The 20,148-nt window shown below is 43.5% G+C and overlaps 1 protein-coding gene across 3 annotated transcripts; it reads right to left on the bottom strand.

Moving 5' to 3' along the window:
• Positions 1 to 1,600: 1,600 nt before the first annotated feature.
• On the bottom strand, positions 1,601 to 19,247 carry LOC144121779 (uncharacterized). 3 transcript variants are annotated; one of them, XR_013312690.1, is made up of 5 exons: positions 18,890 to 19,247; positions 7,727 to 7,764; positions 6,174 to 6,331; positions 2,124 to 2,306; positions 1,601 to 1,789 (listed from the first exon to the last, which is right to left on the bottom strand). XR_013312690.1 is itself a non-coding variant. In XM_077655176.1 (3 exons), exons 1-3 carry the CDS (start codon positions 18,991 to 18,993, stop codon positions 1,617 to 1,619), a joined length of 315 nt encoding a protein of 104 aa, XP_077511302.1. In that variant the 5' UTR covers positions 18,994 to 19,247; the 3' UTR covers positions 1,601 to 1,616. The 3 variants fall into 3 exon arrangements, 1 of the variants encoding a protein (XP_077511302.1); XR_013312691.1 differs by lacking the exon at positions 2,124 to 2,306; XM_077655176.1 differs by lacking the exons at positions 2,124 to 2,306; positions 6,174 to 6,331.
• Between the last annotated feature and the right edge of the window lie 901 nt (positions 19,248 to 20,148).

Genomic DNA, 20,148 nt, shown 5'->3' with positions numbered 1-20,148 from the left:
TGCGCTGTTTAGCGAGACGTTCTTTTCATTCTTATGGAGGAAAAACGCTAAGGCGTCCGTGTGCTGTGCGATATCAGTGCACGTTAAAGATCCCCAGGTGGTCGAAATTATTACGGAGCCCTCCACTGCGGCACCTCCTTCTTCCCTTCTTCTTTCACTCCCTCCCTTATCCATTCCCTTACGGCGCGGTTCAGGTGTCCAACGATATATGAGACAGATACTGCGCCATTTCCTTTCCCCAAAAACCAATTAATATTATTATTCTTGTCGTTCTGGTGTCTCGGACGCTCGTTGAGCTTTCAGCCTTTCATTTCTTCGCTGCATTTCAGCCAACTCTTGTGGTAGCACTTCTGTATCGGTAGTATCATTCTTCTCCTTCCACGTTGAATGCGCACGCCTATTTTCTGGCAAGCGGTTATACAGTCAGCCTCAGTAATAATAATAATAATAATTGGTTTTTGGTGGAAAGGAAATGGCGCAGTATCTGTCTCATATATCGTTGGACACCTGAACCGCGCCGTAAGGGAAGGGATAAAGGAGGGAGTGAAAGAAGAAGGGAACAAATAGGTCCGTAGTGGAGGGCTCCGGAATAATTTCGACCACCTGGGGATCTTTAACGTGCACTGACATCGCACAGCACACGGGCGCCTTAGCGTTTTTCCTCCATAAAAACGCAGCCGCCGCGGTCGGGTTCGAACCGCGGCGGCTGCGTTTTTAGCGATAAACACGCGTTTGCGGCGAACGTCAAACGATGACGCATAGCGCGCGGCAGTGGCCACCTGCGCCGCGCGTGACGTCACTCGTGCTCCGAGATACGGCGGCTCAAGCGAAGCGCGGTATTGACTAGCATAGTGAAGCTTTTCGCTTCAAAAATTGGTGAGTGCACGTTGAAGATCCCCAGGTACTCGAAATTATTTCGGAGCCCTCCACTACGGCACCTCTTTCTTTCTTTCTTCGGTCAGTTCCTCTTTTATCCCTTCCCTTACGGTGCGGTTTAGGTGTCCACCGAGATGTGAGATACTGCGCCATTTCCGCCAGTAGCACAAATTGGGCTCTGAACTGCGGGCCCTTCTGGGCCCGGCACGGGCTGCCCATAGGGGCCCGACGTGGGATATGTGCGGGATTTGCAACTCGGCATCGGGGGGGGGGGGGACCCTCAAGGGCTGCCCAGTGGGCTTACAGCATAGCCCCACAAGGCTCCGCGCTGGATACCCTTGGACTGGCCCGTGGCGGGCCTCTGTGAGCTGGCCCGTGCCGGGCCTCCGTGGGCTAGCCCGTGCCGGGCCTCTGTGGGCTAGCCCGTGCCGGGCCTCCGTGGGCTGGCCCGTACTGGGCACCCGTGGGCTAGCCCGTACTGGGCACCCGTGGGCTAGCCCGTACTGGGCCCCTGTGGTCTAGCCGTTCTGGTCCCAGTGGGGTTCTTATTTGATAACTTGCGGGAAGTCAACAAAGGTAACCCATATAGAACCAATAGCTGTATGTCTTTGCGCCCACCGACCCAATTAGACTTCCGGCCCACCTTGCCAACCCAGAGAGGCTTTCTTCACTTCATCAGTATTCTTTGTGTACGTGTTACTACTGAAATTACAATGCAAGTAAGAATGCTTCTTATTTATTTATTTGTTTTTACAAGACATTTTGGGCATTCTTGCATACAAAGCCCAAATTACTGGGGTGAAGGGTCCGCCCCCTTCATCCGAACTTTCCGACCGCCATCCGACTCTCTCGCCCCCAGCACGAACGCAGCCACTCTGTTGTTGCCTTCCATGATGGCTGTTTGGATTCTGCGCTGCATAGCAGATGTAAAAGTGAACAAATATACAAACATCAAATTTATATTCAGTATGGTGGATAAAAATTACTTTCCAAAGTATTACAGTCACATATTTCAGGAAATGCTTCATAGCCGTATGCAATGCTAGAATGCGCAATGCTTGAAATATCAGCAAATGTCGTTTCCTGTTAATATCCGTAACCATAATAAACATAAATATCTATAAATAGAATAACCGAAAGGTGCATGAGCCATTAAAGGAATATAAGCATCTAAATTTATTGCGCGTTTTCTTCTGTCAAATGATGCAATAAATAATAAAATACATGGATTACCAGGTAGTACTTGCCTACAACCCCGCTAAATAATTTATAATCAAATTTCTTCTCTCATGCTGTTTTGGTTTCGTAGACCGAACGCTGACTGTCGTCAAGTTGATGTCTTGGTCACATGATGCTACTAGAAAAACTAATACAATCGCTGATATGTAGCTTTAATTGACTACGACATTTAATCCAGCCTCTTCCAAGACCTGGAATGACAAAAAATGACCTGTCAGCAATAATATAACCGATTTTTTATGCCTCGTGTGAATTAAACACAAACTACACGTCACAGACACCGTACGACTGATGAAACCGAAATAGCGTCATGAAAAAATTAAATTGCAGAAAAACTGCACATTGCGCTACTTGAGTTGATGCATAGTGGTGGTTCAAAAGCGCAAACACACACGGACCATGTAAGAGACGAGACACACAAACCAGCGCTGAACTCACTATATATTTTTTCTTAGGAAGAAGCACGTCATATATACACACACGAAAAAACAGCGCACATGCGCAGTGACAACAAGACTCCTAGTGCTAGTACAAGGAAAAAACTGCTTTAAAAGCACGTGAATATCTGCAGAACCACTACCCACTAAGTAGCATATTGATTTCTCGAAGCGATAATGTAACAGATAGCATACTCACGCACCCATTACTTTTTCTGAAATATGAAATGCCTCAGCTACTTCTCTAGTGCGCTGGTCAGAATGAGCGAACAAGACATCAGTATCGTCAAAAAATGGCGTACATTTGCACGTGAAACAATGCTTAGCTAGGTTAGTTTTTTCCTAAAGAATTAGCGTGCTCCATTAGCCGCACGTTAACGCAGCGGCCAATTTGACCTATGCAGGTAAGGCCACAGGACTGAGGGATTTGATACGCTACGCCAGTCTTACAGGGAACACATCTATTTTCATGAGTTGTGTTGCAAGCATTTCTTCTGCGCCCTTCATGCTTTATTTGAACTGCCGCCCCCACTCTCTAGCTTGTTAGATGCAGGGAATAGAACCTTTACCCCATGCTTGCTTCCCACTCTTTTTAATCCGGTGCGATAGCGTGTGGACATATGGCATAACCACTACATTTCCTCTCCCTTCTTCCGAACCCTTTTCCAGCCCCGAGGTACTTGCAGACGATTTCAGCTCATGGAGGACTTTGTCTGCACTCGAAACGAGAACTGAGTCCCAGAAACCAGCTTCCCTACATCTGCCTATTTGGGCTAAGAGACTGGGCATCATTTTATGATAAGATTTCTTTACTGCCATGCCTAAGCATCCCGTAACGATGCCACTTTTTGCAAGCTTTTAATGAAAGGGCCTGTAATTCAAAAGGGACTTTTCACTTCTAGGGGAATACTGCCAACAGACATGGTTGGGTTCGAAAGAGAATTTTAAATCAAGGAATTGCAAGACTCTTTCTTGAGGGACTACATGTGTGAACCTCAGCCCCGACCAACTACTTGCAAAACTATGAACATTTGACACAAATGCGGGATTCACGGACCTAGCCAGCACCAGGTAATCATCCACATAACAGAAAATGCATGTGCAATAACCGGCTAGATCAGTCTCAACTTTCATATCAACCTTGCTTAGATAAATGTTACTGAGAATGGGAGCTACCTTGGCCCCTATGCACACACCCGATTTTTGCATATAAAGACGACCATCCCACTCAACAAAAGTGTTACACAGGCAGTAAGATAACAGTTAAAGAAAGGATCCTTATGTGATTCCACACTCATTTTGGAACACGCATTCATCGCTCTCATCCGGAATACAATGCTGAACATACTGGATTAGGTCAATATGTGGAAGAGAATAAAACAAATCAACCACATCTGCGCTAAAACCATCATATAGTGCCCGGCTCTCATTTCGGTGGAAATCCGCTACTGCCTCAGAATTAGGTACGAGAAACGGATCCTTTACGCGAAGTGACGACAAATGTTTGCGAAGATAGGTAGACAAACAACTGCCAAGAATTGTGCTCAGATACGCTTGCCCAAAAAGGAACTTTAGGCTTGTGCATCTTAGCACTCAAGAAAATTTCTAGAACCGATTGTTCAGCTTCCCTCACTTTCTTTGCTATACCTTCATACTTAAAACTTCCGAAGTAAAGTCATTGCCTTCTCTCAACATCGGTGCTAGAAATTTTCTTAGCGTTAAGACGCACAAGCCTGATGTTCCTTTCCGCGCAATCGTCTCTGAGCACAATTTTTGGCAGTTGGTTGTGTCTATCTTTGCAAACATTTGTCGTCACTTCGCGTAAAGGATCCGTTTCTCGTACCTAATTCTGAGGCAGTAGCTCATTTCCACCGAAATGAGAGCCTGGCACTATGTGATGGTTTAAGCATTGATGTGGTTGATTTGTTTTATTCTGTTCCACACTTTGAACTAATCCAGTATGTTCAGCAATGTATTTCAGAGGACAAGAATGAATGCGTGCTCCAAAATGAGTGTTGAATCACAATAGGTTCCTTTCTGGAACTGTTATCTTACCACCTGAGTAATACGATTGTTGAGTGGGATGGTCGACCTTATATGCAAAAATCGGGTGTCTGCATAGGTGCCAAGGTAGCTCCCTTTCTCAGTAGCAGTTATCTAAGCCGGGTTGATATGAAAGCTGAGACTGATCTAGCCGGTTATTGCATACGCATTTTCTGTTATGTGGACGATTACCTGGTGCTGGCTAGGTCAGTGAATCCCGAATTTGTGTCAAATTTTCTTGATGTTCCTGCACGTAATGGGTCGTGGCTGAAGCTCCCACATGAAGACCCTCAAAAAAAGTATTGCAATACCTTGATTTAAAATTCTCTATCGAACCCAACCATGTCTGTTGCCAGTATTCTCCTAGAAGTGAAAAGCCCTTACGAATTACAGGCCCTTTCATTCAAAACTTGTAAAAAGTGGCATCGTTACGGGATGCTTAGGCATGGCAGTAAAGAAATCTTATCATAAAATGATTGCCAGTCTCTTAGCCGAATTAGACAGATGTAGGGAAGCTGGTTTCCGGGACTCAGTTCTCGTTTCGAGTGCAAAGTCCTCCATGAGCTGAAATCGTCTGCAAGTACATCGGGGCTGGAAAAGGTTTCGGAAGAAGGGAGAAGAAAGGTAGTTGTTATGCTATATGTCCACACGCTGTCGCACCGGATTAAAAAAAGCGGGGTGCAAGCATAGGGTAAAGGTTCTGTACCATGCACCTAACAAGCTAGAAATAGTGGGGGCGGCAGTTCAAAGAAAGCATGAAGGACGCAGAAGAAATGCTTGCAACATAAATCATGAAAATAGATATGTTCCCTGTAAGACTGGCGTAGTGTATCAAATCCCTTTCCTGTGGCCTTACCTACATAGGCCAGATTGGCCACTGCGTTAACGTGCGGCTCATGGAGCACGCTAATTCTTTAAGAAAGAAACTAACCTAGCTAAGCATTGTTTCACGTGCAAATGTACGCCATTTTTTGACGATACTGATGTCTTGTTCACTCATTCTGACCAGCGGACTAGAGAAGTAGCTGAGGCGTTTCATATTATCAGAAAAAGTAATGGGTGTGTGAGTACGCCATCTCTTACATTATCGCTTCGAGAAATCAATATGCTACATAGTGGGTAAAGGTTCTGCAGATACACACATGCTTTTAAAGCGGTTTTTACCTTTTACTAGCACTAGGAGGCTTGTTGACATCGCACATGTGCGCTGGTTTTCCGTGTGTATATATATGACGTGCTTCTTCCTAATAAAAAAAATCAGTTGTAAGATCAGTGCTGGTTTGTGTGTCTCGTCTCTTGGTCCGTGTGTGTTTGCAGTTTTGAACCAACACTATGAAATTAAATAATAAATTATTTAGTGGTCTTACATGTATAGAATCTCTAACGAATGGTTTGGAAGAAGAAAACACACAAGCAAAAATTTGGTACCTATAGTCCTTTAAATTTGGATGGCTACTCAGTAATTGATAATGGAAGTGCTGAAAACCACACCAGGTAAATTGAAAGTAGCTTTTACCTGCAATTAGATGGTGTGTTCACAAAGTGTCTATAACCTTCTGAAGATTCACATGTACTCACCAAAAATTGCGCTGTACAGCCGTAGGTTCTTATACGCTTCTTTTTCGCCCCGCCCCTTCAATGTGTACCTAAGGGCCACAGGAGTCTTCACTAGTCTTCATAATAAGTTTTGTAGCCTCATCAGCTGGCTCACTCCCAATGAGTGCTAGCTTTTTGATCTGAAATAGATTGTACAGATTATACAAAGTGAACTATGCTACAAAAACCATACTTTGAACCATTCATAAAACTCCCTCTTCGAGGAACCATGTGCAAATCAACAAAAAATCAGAAGGATGTAGAACAGGATAATACAGAGGACTCAAAAAGACCTATGATCACAGTGGTGTGACTCAGCTTAATGATAACAGAATTCTCTGTTTTCTAAACACCCTTTGCATTGTCATATTAACTTCCTTTTGTGCACGACTCAAGGGCATACGCTTCCCAAACAATAAGATAAGGGGAAAAAAGTGAAGTTATTACTTTAAGGCCACCTTAAACCATGGCAAAATTTTAGTCTGGAGCTAAATGAGTGATGTAACAACATAACCATCACCTGCCACTATGAACAGCAAGGCTAATGCTTGTGCTAATTTCTTGTAGTAGGCTAGATAATATATACAGCAAATCCTCCTTCAAATACACTTGTACAAAATGAAGATTTTAGGTCTACAAATCCAAATGCAACATGTGGCAATTTCGAAGTCCCATCTTAATCTGAAGTGGACTCACCGTATATAGAAGGCTCAAATTAAAGTACAGCTGAAAAAAACACTATGCATCAAAATTATATTAAAAGGAATCAATACGTTGCCAGTAGTTCATGGGCAAAATTCAAAGAAATGCCATATACCCAGTCGAAAAAATACCAGCCAGTTTCTGGTGTTTACACCAAACTGGCTTTTTTAGACACGGGTTCTGGTGTGACTGTGTCTGGTGTTCCGACCAGACCAGAATTTTCAGACACGGGTCCTGATGTGGCGTAGTGTTGTGTGCTTTAGTGTGTTCTCGTCTGGTTTTCTGTGATGTGACCCGGTTGTCTGATACCGGCTCTAAAGTGGTTTCGTTCGGTGTTTCCTGGTGTGGTTGATGTACCATTCGATTTGGTGTGGTTGGTATACCGTAGAATGTCTAGATTGAGATGCTGTGAGTTTGAATATACTATCGTGAGAAAAATTAAGAGATCCAAGCGAATGCATGCCAAATGGTGTAAAACGGCAATCACTCCTGATGTCGAGTCAGGTGCACTAACATCCATCAATCGCTGCGCCGGCCTTGATGGCACGAGCATTTCATCAGATGGCACCTGCACGCAGTTAGGCATAGTATGGCACACACTCGCAGCGTCATAATTTTTCACATGATAGTACACTGGAGCATGCACATAACCGCATCATTTCTGTTCTTGCCAAAGACGAAGAGCAAGCAGGTATCGTAAACAGAAATGCTCAGATTTGCACAGAAGCATCCTTAGCTTCATTGGTAGGCAAAATTGGCAGTATAGTCAAGATGGAGGCTCCTGGCATCATAGCGTGCATCTTTTCTGACAAAGTCGAATAGGTTGAACTTACCTGATAGCAGCTTGACTCCAGCTGTGTAGCCACAATGCCTGAAGAACAACAGAACAAAATCACGAATTTGTGTGAAATACATTATAATAATCACAGTGCAGACAACCAGCAAATACTGCTATTAAATTTAGCTCAGTGGTGCAAACATACAGTACACATTCAATACGACTTGCAATGCCTTTGCAGTAAATCAACTGTGTTCTGCTTTAGAGTAAATCAATGCTACTCACATAAAGCACCCCACTTGCATTAATTTGCTTGAAATCAGTGTCTGGATGAGCAAGTATTTCACACTTTTATTCACACAGTACAACGATGAACACGGACAAAGGGGAAGACACCGAAAAATACTTTGAGGTGCCTCCTCCCTTGCCCCTGTTCATCATCATGATGTGTGAATGAAAATGAGAATTATTGCGTTGTGTTTTTCTTTTGTATTCATAGCTAACTGCATATATTTACAACACAGCTGGGTACGCCTGCATCATAATCTGAATTCCTATAATATTTTGGCATTGCAGCTGATATTGAGCATGACAGTCCTTCTAACAGTCAGGCTTTCTCAGACAATCAACAGCACTCTAGCATCTCCGGTAATTTGATTCATTACCAGGCTCGGAGATACTAATACTTGGTAGCGTAGAGAAATAATTTGATATGAAAATTCTACTGCTGCAGAAAGCAAAAATAAGAGAAATTAAGGACTTACAGAAATTATTACAAGATGACCCTAAAGATGGGCACAAAAAGGAGATAAGATGTAGTTCGACTAAAAAAAAATATCTGATGCGAGTATATTTCAGGGTGACAAAATCCATGTATTGAGACTTTTTATGTGCACAGGGTGCAGGACTGTAAAGCACTGCATGGCTGGCTGCTTCTATTTAGAAGACCATTCCTCTTCCTTTCTTCTAAAAAAGTGGCAGCAAAGCATAAAACCCGACTGCTGAAATTTATTTTCAGCTGAATGCCACATACAAAATGACAAGGGTGAAATGTTAATTATTCGAAAGGAAACCTTAAACAAGATGCGATGAACTCTGGCACTGATAAAACCCCAACAGATGTGCAAAAAAAGCTGCAGGATTATTTTTCCTGCTGAATGTATTAAAACCAAAGCTGCCTGAGCGCACTTGAGTTTTGTTTAGGTATAGCTTGCTATACACATCCTGAGCCTCTGGTGCAGTTGACTGCAGAGTTCCTGCAGACACTTGCACACATACAAACCCACACTAGATTCTGCGTACTGTGCATTACCCACTATAGTGCCTAGCACGCCCTTTCTTCCAGTGAGATGCACTTATTCTGGTGCATCCAGGCGTTAGGGTTCCAGTTATAAAAATGTCCGAGTTGATTATGAGTTAAGTGAATAAGCTTAACAAGTTGACTGTTTCTAAGCAGGCAGATCACTTGCAAGATCCGCTTCTCACAGCAAGGCAGAAAACAATAATGGCTTCAGGACACTGTAGTGCAGGGCTCCAAAATAATTTAGACCAAGTGGGGTTCGTTAAGCTTCTCTGAAATTGTATGGCAGACCGGCGCCTTTTCCAAAGTAGCAATGTTTACTGCCACACATATGCGTAACTCACAAGTCGCATGATTCCTCCCAACATGTGTGCAACAAAGTATTGCACCCGCTTCGAGCCATCTCTACAGGCCCCACTGGGCCGTCCCTGCTAAGTGTAAAAAAGTAGCTAAAGTATGCTTTGTCATATTCAATGCTACAAACTATTTTTACAAAGCATGCAGCAGAGCTAGCGAAAAAGTGCTCAAGCACACCTATGCTTGAGTAAAAAGTAGCCAAAATCTTTTTACATGTAAACTGAAGTATCCGAAGTTAGAACGTGGCTTGTAAAACTGTGTGCATAACAGCTAGACAAGAGAGCAGAGAAGGTAAGGGCAAACAGGGGCTCATTATGGGCTACATGATGGACTCTAACAGTCACTTCCATCATGGCATCTGACAGTTAAACAATAGGGCAGCTCGCATTCAATTCAAGCTTATTTTCATGCAAAATGCTTTCGGTGATGGCTACAAGTTATAACATACAAATTTTCGTTGTTAAGTAGAGGCAACCAGAGGATTCATGGACGATGGCAAATGTGGGGGCACCCACGAATGCCTACACTGAATCAGCATCACTTAGGCCTCAGTACCTAAAATCCAAGCTTCAGGGCAAATGACTGCTAACTACCGTCCGTCTTCTGTTTGCATGGCATGAGAAGTACATATTCAATAAAAGTTCCCAGAACTGCGGATAACACGAGCGAACAACAAAAATGAGTTTTTCCTACCTGCTCCCTGAGGAACTAAAAGATGTTCTTGGTTTGAAGTACCATTCATTATTTAAATGTTTTCATATAAATACGCGGTCGCTAAATAATAAACTTTCGGAAATAGAGCTATTGTTATCTTCATTTCATTTCAGCAATGATGTTATCATGTTCACCGAAACTTGGTTGTCTGATGACGAGACGTTCATTCTGCCCCACTATAAGAGCTTTTTTCTTAACCGCAGCAGTCGTCGTGGCGGCGGCGTGTCTTTGCTTGTAAGCAACGAACTGAAATCTGACACGCTTGATCAATATTGTGTTTGCAGTGATGACTATGAGATATTGACTGTAATTACCGGCGACATGGTTCTCTCTGTAATCTACCGACCACCAGACGGAAACATTTCGAACTTCATTAATTTCATTGACCACTTTCTTGCCTTTATAAATGAAAAAAAGTTAAAGATAATACTTGGTGGTGACCTGAATTTAGACATGATGTGTGACAATATTCATACGCGATGTTTCAATGTTGTGGTTAAGAGCAATAACTGTGAAAATGTCATTTCTAAACCAACTCGTGTTACTTGTTCTACTGAAACTTTACTTGATCTCTTTATTACAAATTATGACACCTCATGTGTTGAATCAGAAGTACTGCTATGTGACATTAGTGACCACCTTGGTATATTTATGGGTGTTGAAAAGACTAACCGCCATAAAAAAACAAAGTCATGTCACGCTACCCAGTTCGTCTCTGAAAAAAGCTTAGAAATGTTCCGCGATGATATTAGCAACGCAGATTTCTCTGAGCTGTATTCTATGGAAGACTGCAACGTCGCCTATGAGTTGTTTATTGATACTGTGAAAAAAGTGTACGCAAAGCATTTTCCATATGTAACCAAAAGGCAATCGACACGTATAAGAAAACCATGGATTACACGTGATTTATTAAAGCGAATAAAGGAAAAACACAAAATATACAATAACTTTATCAAATGTAGAGATCCTGCAGTGTTTTCAACATTTAAAGCCTATCGAAATAAGCTAAACAAAGATATTAGGCTTGCTAGAGATCGATATTTCTGTGAATATTTTGAAGGATGTAGTAATAATTCAGACCTGCTATGGAAAAAACTTAATTCGCTGTTGAAGCCCTCGAGAAAGGAAGGCGCTATTGAAACCATAACATGTGGCGATAATGTCCTCACGGGTGCCGCTATGTCGAACGCTTTTAACAGCTTTTTCACAGATGTCACAAGCATGCCTTGTGACAATACTGACTACCCCTACATTAATGATCGCTTAGAAAATAGCTTGTTCCTTCATTCTGTTTCTGAGGCTGAGGTTGTGTCGGCATTTTTGGAACTTTCTAATAGTTCGGCCTGTGATGCGGACGATATCCAGGTCAAGCCAATTAAGTTTGTTATAGACATATTATCATCGCCACTAAGTTATTTATTCAACTTATGTTTTTTAAAGGGCATATTTCCAAATAAAATACAGGTGGCTAAAGTAGTAGTTATTTACAAGAAGGGTGACAAGAACTCCCTTGGAAATTACAGTCCTATTTCTTTGCTCCCTGTCTTTTCTAAAGGCTTAGAAAAGCTTATCTTCTCTCGACTGCAAAAATTCATAGAAAAAAATGATATTATAACAGGATGGCAGTTTGGATTTCGGAAGAATAAATCCACTGAGCTTGCGCTTCTTCACGAGAAAGAATATATCCTAAACAGTTTTGAAAAGAAACATATCGTGCTAGCTACCTTCGTAGATTTCAAAAAAGCATTTGATTCTCTAAATCAAGAACTGCTGATTAGAAAGCTTTAAATGTATGGAATTAGAGGTCTTCCTCTGGAACTTTTAAACTCTTATCTTTCTAATCGTGCACAATATACAACCATTATTGGTATTGAGTCTTCTTTAAAGAATATAAAATGTGGAGTGCCGCAGGGTAGCATATTGGGGCCTTTGCTCTTCAACTTATTTATTAACGACATAGTAAACATCACCGACCAAGCATCGTTTTTTATTTATGCAGACGACACAAGTATATTCCTCTCAACGAATGACTGCGATTCCCTGATAGACAAAGGAAACAATATTTTATGCCAACTAAACACCTGGACAGAACTAAATGGGTTAAAAATAAATGTGAATAAAAGCAAGGCTGTTATCTTCCGACCGAGGAATAAACTTCTGCATACAAATAAAAAGCTACTACTTAATTCAGAGGAGATTGAGATAGTAGAAAAATTTAAAACACTTGGAGTCGTCTTTCACGAAACAATGTCATGGGACCATCATGTAGATACTATCTCGCCTAAACTCGCTCGAGTCGTAGGACACCTATATCGCCTGAAAACAATGCTTCCTTCGAGGATTAAGGAGCTCATATACAAATCGTTGTTTTTGTCCCATTTAAATTATTGTCACCTTGTCTGGGGCATGACCACTCTGAATAATCTAGACAAAATTTATCTACTTCAAAAGAAAGCGATAAGGTGCATATTCCAGCTTAGTTTCAACCAGCATACAAACCAGTACTTTGAAGATGCATGTATTATGAAAATTTTTGACATCTATAGTTTTCAACTGCTTTCGAGATATAAGAAGGAGCTACTTCGTCATACTGATTATTTGGGGAGACTGGCCTCCCTAACGCCGAGCGAGAAGCTGTATAACACTAGACAACACTCCCCGTGGCAGACTAAAACTCCAAGAACAAACTACGGATTACAAATGATTGCCTTCCAGTTGCCTAAACACCTAAACACGTTACATCATAAAAATATTGACATAATTAGTACGCCGATCCGTGACCTTTGTAAACACTTCCTGTGTTTCAAAAATTAGTCTGCTTTTATAATCTTTTCATTTTTCCTTTTTATTCAGTGTTTGCATCAAAAGTTTGTAGTACTAATTTTGTTATTGTGATACTGTTGCACAATATGTATTCTTTGTTCCGCTGATGCCTTTGTATATGTAGGGGCCGAGGGCTCGTCAAGCCTTGCTGGCTTTTTTCCTCGGCCCTTTTCATCGTTGTGATGAATAAATCTCTATTATTATTATTATTAATATTATGAGTAATTTCACTGATCATGCACTGCCGCACTGCACATAGAGCCTAGGCTCTTAAGGTGCTTTTATCCTCACACGAGCTAACTGAACCCATCAATTAACCTCCTGTAAATAAACTTTCACATGAAGGCAACATCTACAATTATTTGATCACGTCTTGTATGTTTGGCATTAACCTTTGTTTGGCGCTTTCATATTATAAACCCCTAACAAACCTGAGTCGTACTTCTCACATACACTGATGGGGTGAGTATATGCCCCTTAGATAAATGCAGCTACAGCTAGCAATTACCACTCAGTGCATCCATTTTTCACTCTCCAGCGCATAAAAATACACGAACGAAGAGGATAGACACCACGGACACCGGACATATTTTTTGTGCGCTGGAATGATGCCTCGTAATTCTTCCCAGAACCGACTATCCCAGCCCACTATGCTTAGCCTTGTGGAGAATCTTTTCCTTGACTTCCGCTGTCACCTCCTGAGCACTTGCCACTGGAACTGCATGGTACAACTGCTTCTGTTGACCAGATGGGAATGGAAGTTCTCTTGTGAAATACTGCATCCTTTGGGATTCCCTTCACGGTATCATACATTGCCTTCTCTACCTTGAATTCAGATACACATAAAGGAAAAATAACACGCATATATAAATTCTCAGCCATATTTGCAGCCAGCAATATGATAATAATTGTATTTGTACGCTTCACAGCAACAACAGCAGTATGCTTCAACGCCTGTTGAAGCAAGAAAGTAAGAAATCATTTCGTTTATTACCAACACAAGACTTGCACCTTGACGTTGATGGTGTCATCCAATAGTGGTGAGTTCTGATAGCAGTGTGAAGTACAAAATGCAACTGATTGCTTCGAATTTTAGAACATGCAACTTTAACTGCACACTTATTGAAAAAAATTGACTTCATCCTTGAACATAGCTGATTAGGATGTGTGGTAGCAAATACTGAAAATAAAAATAGTAGGAGCACTGCCAGTGTTTAAATCAACACGCAGTGACTGGTTTGGTTTATGGTTTGGTTTATATGGGTTTAACGTCCCAAAGCAACTCAGGCTATGAGAGACACCGTAGTGAAGGGCTCCAAAAGTTTCGACCATTTGGGGTTTTTTAGAGTGCTATGACACCGAACAGCACACGGGCCTCAAGAATTTCGCCTTTATCGAAATTTGACCGCCGCGGCCGGGACTGAACCCGCGTCTTTCGGGCCAGCAGCCGAGTGCCATAATCACTCAGCCACCGTGGCGGCTTTGCAGTGACTGGTAAGAGCAGTTTTCTAATTGCAGTTCTTGACCATGCCCTTGTCAAGCAAGGCACTAATGCCGGTTGACCTGCAGTAAATCTAATGTGTCCTCAACATGCTGCCTAGTTAGCAAAGTTCTTGTCGACAAAATTGAACGAAACATTACTTATTTTTTCAGCAAGATGCGCATGAGCTATTGATATAGTCCAAGGCAAACAACTTAGTGCCTTAGAATAGTGTTCAACGAGGGGCCCACACGCAGAGACACTTGACTTGCCACTGTTTCCGTATACAAAGTAATATAGGAGTGCATGGCCTGTGGTGTTCATGGTAAGAAATACAAAATATAAATAGAAACAAAACTGAAGTGCAAAGAAAAATTAGAGACAAGTTCTGTTATTACACCTTATGTGACACTAGAGAGTACATGTTCATAAAGAAGAAGTAAAATGGTCATTTTGAAATTTTGCACAATCATCAAAGTGTCATGAGCACAATCAGTATGCCTTTTCTTCACACAAAAGGTTCCAGCGGCTCCAGTGCACTTCAGTTTCTTTTTAGTACAGTGCCTTTAAAGGACAGAAATTGGTCAAGGGCCACAAAATGGTATTAACTGTGTATCACCATTTTCATATCTATGCTTCATTACTTTTTAACACAACCTCAAATATGACCCACATGATTTGCTGCAGGAGCAGGATTCCAGTGTGCACCACTCGCATTCAATGATGGACCTGATTGCCTTTTCCCAGCGTTATACTAATTTTCACAATGAAAGTGCCGTTGGGCGAGTTTGACAGCAAGCAAAAACATGATTTGAACCCAATAGCATAAGGAAATTTTAAAGTGGTCCGTAACATTATGCTTGTAACAAGACAACTTCAGGTGTCAATACTGATCAAAGTTGCCATCAGATCTCAGCTTTGGTGTGCTCATAAAGGGAGGGTGGGGTGCTTAGTTATAATGACCAATTGCCACGGCTGGTACATTGTGCTCCTACTTCAATGATGAAGGATGCGACAAACTAACCTCCTAAATCTGACATCTGGCATACAGGTTGAAAAGCAAAAGCAAATGAAGGACCACTAAGACCTGAAATTATTTACTACTTGAACAGTTATGCACACCATGAATAAAGCTGACTAACAGCATAAAGTTATACTGGTATTTTGGCCTCAGATGCTCGCTCATTTGAGCCCCAGTATCCTAAGTAAAACAATAAAAAAGATGATTGTTGAAGACATCATAAGTTCCTGTAAAGCTCATCAGCAGTGAGAAAAACAAATTCTAACCTTCATAATAATATAAAAGTCAGCCAATGAGGCCACTGTGTCAGCCACCAACTAAGAGACCATATACAAACTATACACTGTAAATGCACACACTCTACATGAGAGCAAAGCATGCCCTGCACTTGTGAAACAATATTGTGTCAATGTAAGATTCTTGGCAACAGTAGGCATCACCATTAATGGCATGTGCTAAAAAGGAAGAGGGCACCTTAATGATGCTGTACAATTTAGAATTCAGCTTTTCAGTAAACTATATTTTGTCTAGTACCATGAGCACCATCAGAGGAGAAGGCAAAAATGAAAGGAAAGCTGCCAGCTGTCATGAGGCCTACCACAAAAAAAAAACACTGAACAGAAGTGGTGCACAAACAAAAAAGAAGGGATGCACTATGCGATTACAGAACACAAAATAACACAGGAAAACAGGGCCGAACCAATGAATGAAAAGAGAACAACAAAAAGAAGGTAAGCAGTACCGAACACTGCTACCTCTGCAAATTAAGAAAAGTGAAATAGACAACACCTAAAAAATAAGTTTCAAGGACTCTAAAAACGTAACTTTGGTCACATATTTTTTTTAAACGCTGCATTAGACATTAGATTACATGAATCCCAAAGTGGTATTTTCCTACCATTAAATAATTTATAATTCCATTTCCTTCTCTGATGTTGTTTAGGCTTGATCAGCCGAATGATGGCTGTGATGCCTAGTTGGCCTTTAGGTCTGCAGAGGCATGAAAAAGGCTACAATATAAATGTTGATATGCAATTTTAATTCACTACAACACCTAAAACAGCCTGTTTCAAAAGCTGGAATGACAACAAATGCCATAGCAGCAGTAATATTACCAGTCATAGAGCAAATATCACGGGGTGGTGCATGTACAGGTGCGGACAGAAATGGAGCGCGCCGCACAAGAACTGCGTGTCAGCACCGCCTAGCCAAACCAGACGAAAGCTCGAAATCGCCACGCGCATGTGCAGGCCCGCTTCCGGCGCGACCCTCTCAATGCTCCGCTTGCCTCGTATTTGTCCGGCTTCTTTGTCGTGCTGATGATCATGATCGCATGGTCGTGGTCTGTGTAGCTAGCGAAAATTTCGGAAAACAGAGACCGCTGTCTTGATAAGGCAAACTGCGCGGGGACGGCTCTATCATTAAGCCACTTCGTTTGAGACAGCTGGAGGCCTGTCTGCGCCGCAAACAACCCGCGTGTTTCGAACTTTTGCTGCCACTGCGACTCTGCTGCGTCTCACTCGCAAGCAAACGCGCTCGAAACACTCGGCGTACTGCCGCAGTTTTGTGTTAATTTTCTACAGTTATCACTGATGATTCGCCTTGTCCCTACCAGGCGCTGACGCAGCACTAGTGCATGCACCCTGCCTGTCTCCCCCGAAACAAACTGTCCCTATACTGGATCCTGCTCTTATCACCACTGAGACAGTGCGCTGCGTATCGCTCTGTCATCTGCGGAGCAGAGCTCTTGGTAATCACTTTGCATGAACCTTCGGATCTTAGGATGACTACAAGCACCCGCTGTCTCACCCACACGAATGCCGCGGCAGCAGTGCGTCACTGTTGCGTGCCCCGCGTGCGAAATTCAGCATATAAGTACCAGTGATCGCCCACTAATCAGAGTATGAGCCACAACAGAACCCGGCAAGTGATCCAAACTCTTCTGTGCGAGCTGTATTACTTCACTGCTACCGGTTACATATAGACATGGGTCTGTTTGAGAATATAGGCGTGGAAACCCAACAGCTGCATCCAGCACATTTGGAAGCAGCCACTATCCTTGAGACGCTGGATCGCGCTGCAAAATGCGCCGAGCGGCAGTTTCATCTTATTTTAAGCTGACCTCCTAGGCGAGGTTCCAATGCAGGAGCACTGGGGTGCAGTACAGACACAAAGGCCGCATGCTTTGCCGCTCCGTCGATTCCTCGTAGGAGCAAGCCGAAAATGAACGGTAACAGTATTAAAAGAAACCGAAACTGCGGTGGTGGATCGAGTGTTTTTGAGTTTATTTGTTCTATAGCGAGATGGAAATGAATCACAGAGGCAACTAAAGTTAGAAGGCCGCGCGCTTTTTGCGATGGAAACGCGCCTACAGCTGTCACAGATGAAACGACATAATGATAGCGTCGCCCACGCGGGATTTGTGGCATCAAGGCAGCGGTCTGTGCGCTCCGAAATGCCCGCTCGCAACTAAGGGCGCAACCATCCGACCATAATCATCATCAGCGTGACCCTGACTATGGCCGAATGCGAGGCGAGCCTTCGCAAGGCCCCCTTCCTGACAATTATTTGTATTGCTGGCATTTCACACAACCACAAGTAAATGTTTAAGCAGCCAAACTTCAAATACATAACGCCACTTGCTCACACTAGTTTTTATGATAAGCACTGTACTACTTCGGTTATTCAAGACCACCTATTTGAAAGGGCTACAAAGCGCTCTTTTTCTAGGGCTACTTCTTCGTCATCATTTAGCAATGATTTTTATTCGCGGCCGCCAGCAACTAAAAGAACTTTACAGCTGAAGGCAACGTTACCAATGTTACAAAAGTGATTGAGCAGGCAGCTACCTGTTGTGGCATCGCTGTGACGCGTTGCTTCAATTCACTCAGTCGCTTGCATCCCTTGACGCGTCACACCCCTCCCACTCTGAGCTTGACAGCTGGTGTAATCGGCTCGTAGAGGTGTCTTCTAACCTTAAGACGCCACATCAGATCACTATAAAGACGCACGTACGCGTAGCGAATAACAGAACGCTAAACTGACCGAGCGGCGCACGCTATCGGCAGTCCGCAACGGGCCGATACTGGCGTAAAAAACACGCGTGCAGGCAATGCACGATCACATCCCACGTCGAATAATGAACAGGAAGTCGGGTAACCACCTTAACGAATGCCCAAAACATAGTCACGCACTTTGCTGAGCGGTATACAATTGGCACATTTACATTTGGGACTCCTACGCGTGCCTGCCATTCAAGAAAACGCATCTATGCATACACCTCGGCGCTCGCGTCGCAACGCATACACTGTGAACACTAACGGACCAGCAGTTTGATGATTCGATGTGGAATGCACTTTGCTGCCGCGGAAACAACCAGTGACTCACGCGCAATGCCGAAGGGAAACGGACAGGACAGAGCTGACAGAGCCTTGCCCTTCCGCTTCTTCTCGCCTTTGCACACGATCGTTTATTTTCGCGGTCGCAAATTGCACGCACTCTTGCGCTACAGTATGGGTCTCACCTGGAAACGAAGACTCTGCGCATTCCAGTAACCGCTTTCTTCTCTTGGTTGGCGGCTTCTATGGTTGAAGTCGAACGTGTTGTGGAAGCGAAGACTCGACGCATTCCAGTAACCGCTTTCTACTCTTGCTCCGCGGTTGCTACGGTCGAAGCCAAACGTGTTGTGAATATGAAAAGGGCTCCATGCTTCTCGGCGTAGTCACTTTTCACAAAGTACGCAAACGGCTGCATTGCTGACACGCGGCGCAAGCTACGATAAGCAGAAAATCCAAACGGAAGTTTCAAGGAACGATCTTGAAATCAGACACAAACCGGACACGAACAGCAGCAGCATGGAGCACGGCACGGCGCTCCGGGCGCGGCGTAAGGCCTAGACGGATATCACTCCGGAATGCACCGAGGGAGAGGGGGAAGGAGGGTGTGCTGCGTCCTGCCACGTGACCTGGCCGCAGCGCGCTGGATTTGAACGATGTTGGGAAGCACGCTAGGCGCTGGCGCGTGGCTATTAGCGTGGCTATTAGCATTATGGTAAATATATACTGCGAACTGTTACAAACATGCACTTAGACTAAGGCGCTCCGCGCCTCCGTGCATCATTGCCATGCAGTTTTTATGTCAAAAGCAGGCGACAATGTTTCAGCTCCTTGCAGAACAACTTTACGAATTGTTTTCTTAGCTTTTCTCTTTTCTTTCTGGTCTTTTGCCGACCGGATTAACGACCTTTCAGTGCGTATTTTTTAGCACAGCACCAAGTTTCTCGTAAACCACATTTCGCCTTATGCTACAAAGATATTGCTACGGTTGTGCTTGTGCTTGGAACGCTCGTGCTTGGTGCGCTCGCGCTTGGAACGCGAAGAGGACGAAGTGCGTTTCTGCTGCTGGGCTTCGCGTGCCCGGTTGTTCGGCTGCGTGGCTGTAAGCTGTTTCCCTGTAAATATATTTTTCCCTTTTGGTGTGCACATCTTCACGTTACATTATTGGTGTGAGGTGCTGGGTACAGCCACAGCAAGCACGGAACTTCGCAGCGGTCGTCAGCTCGCCGGCTCTTCAACCATGACCAGCGAAGGGGCCGCTCCGTCGGCGTCCGCCAACCCGGCGTTCATCATTGCCCATCCGAGAGATCCTGGGACCTTCAACGGAACGGACGGCGTCGACGTGGAGGACTGGCTCGCAATGTACGAGCGCGTGAGCACACACAACAGGTGGGACCCGACCCTAAAGTTGGCCAACGTCATCTTCTACCTGACGGGCACTGCCAGG

Source organism: Amblyomma americanum, chromosome 2, assembly GCF_052857255.1.
Source record: "Amblyomma americanum isolate KBUSLIRL-KWMA chromosome 2, ASM5285725v1, whole genome shotgun sequence".
Classification (NCBI taxonomy): Eukaryota; Metazoa; Arthropoda; class Arachnida; order Ixodida; family Ixodidae; genus Amblyomma; species Amblyomma americanum.
Note: the sequence above shows the minus strand (reverse complement) of the source record. Positions and strands in the feature narration are given on the sequence as shown.

Coding starts and splice junctions, on each gene's coding strand:
- LOC144121779 (XM_077655176.1), bottom strand. CDS start 18,993: ATGCGTCGAGTCTTCGCTTCCACAACACGTTCGACTTCAACCATAGAA. Junction 7,765..18,889: donor CGCAGAGTCTTCGTTTCCAG/GTGAGACCCATA, acceptor GTTGTTCTTCAG/GCATTGTGGCTACACAGCTG. Junction 1,790..7,726: donor TGGAGTCAAGCTGCTATCAG/GTAAGTTCAACC, acceptor TCTGCTATGCAG/CGCAGAATCCAAACAGCCAT.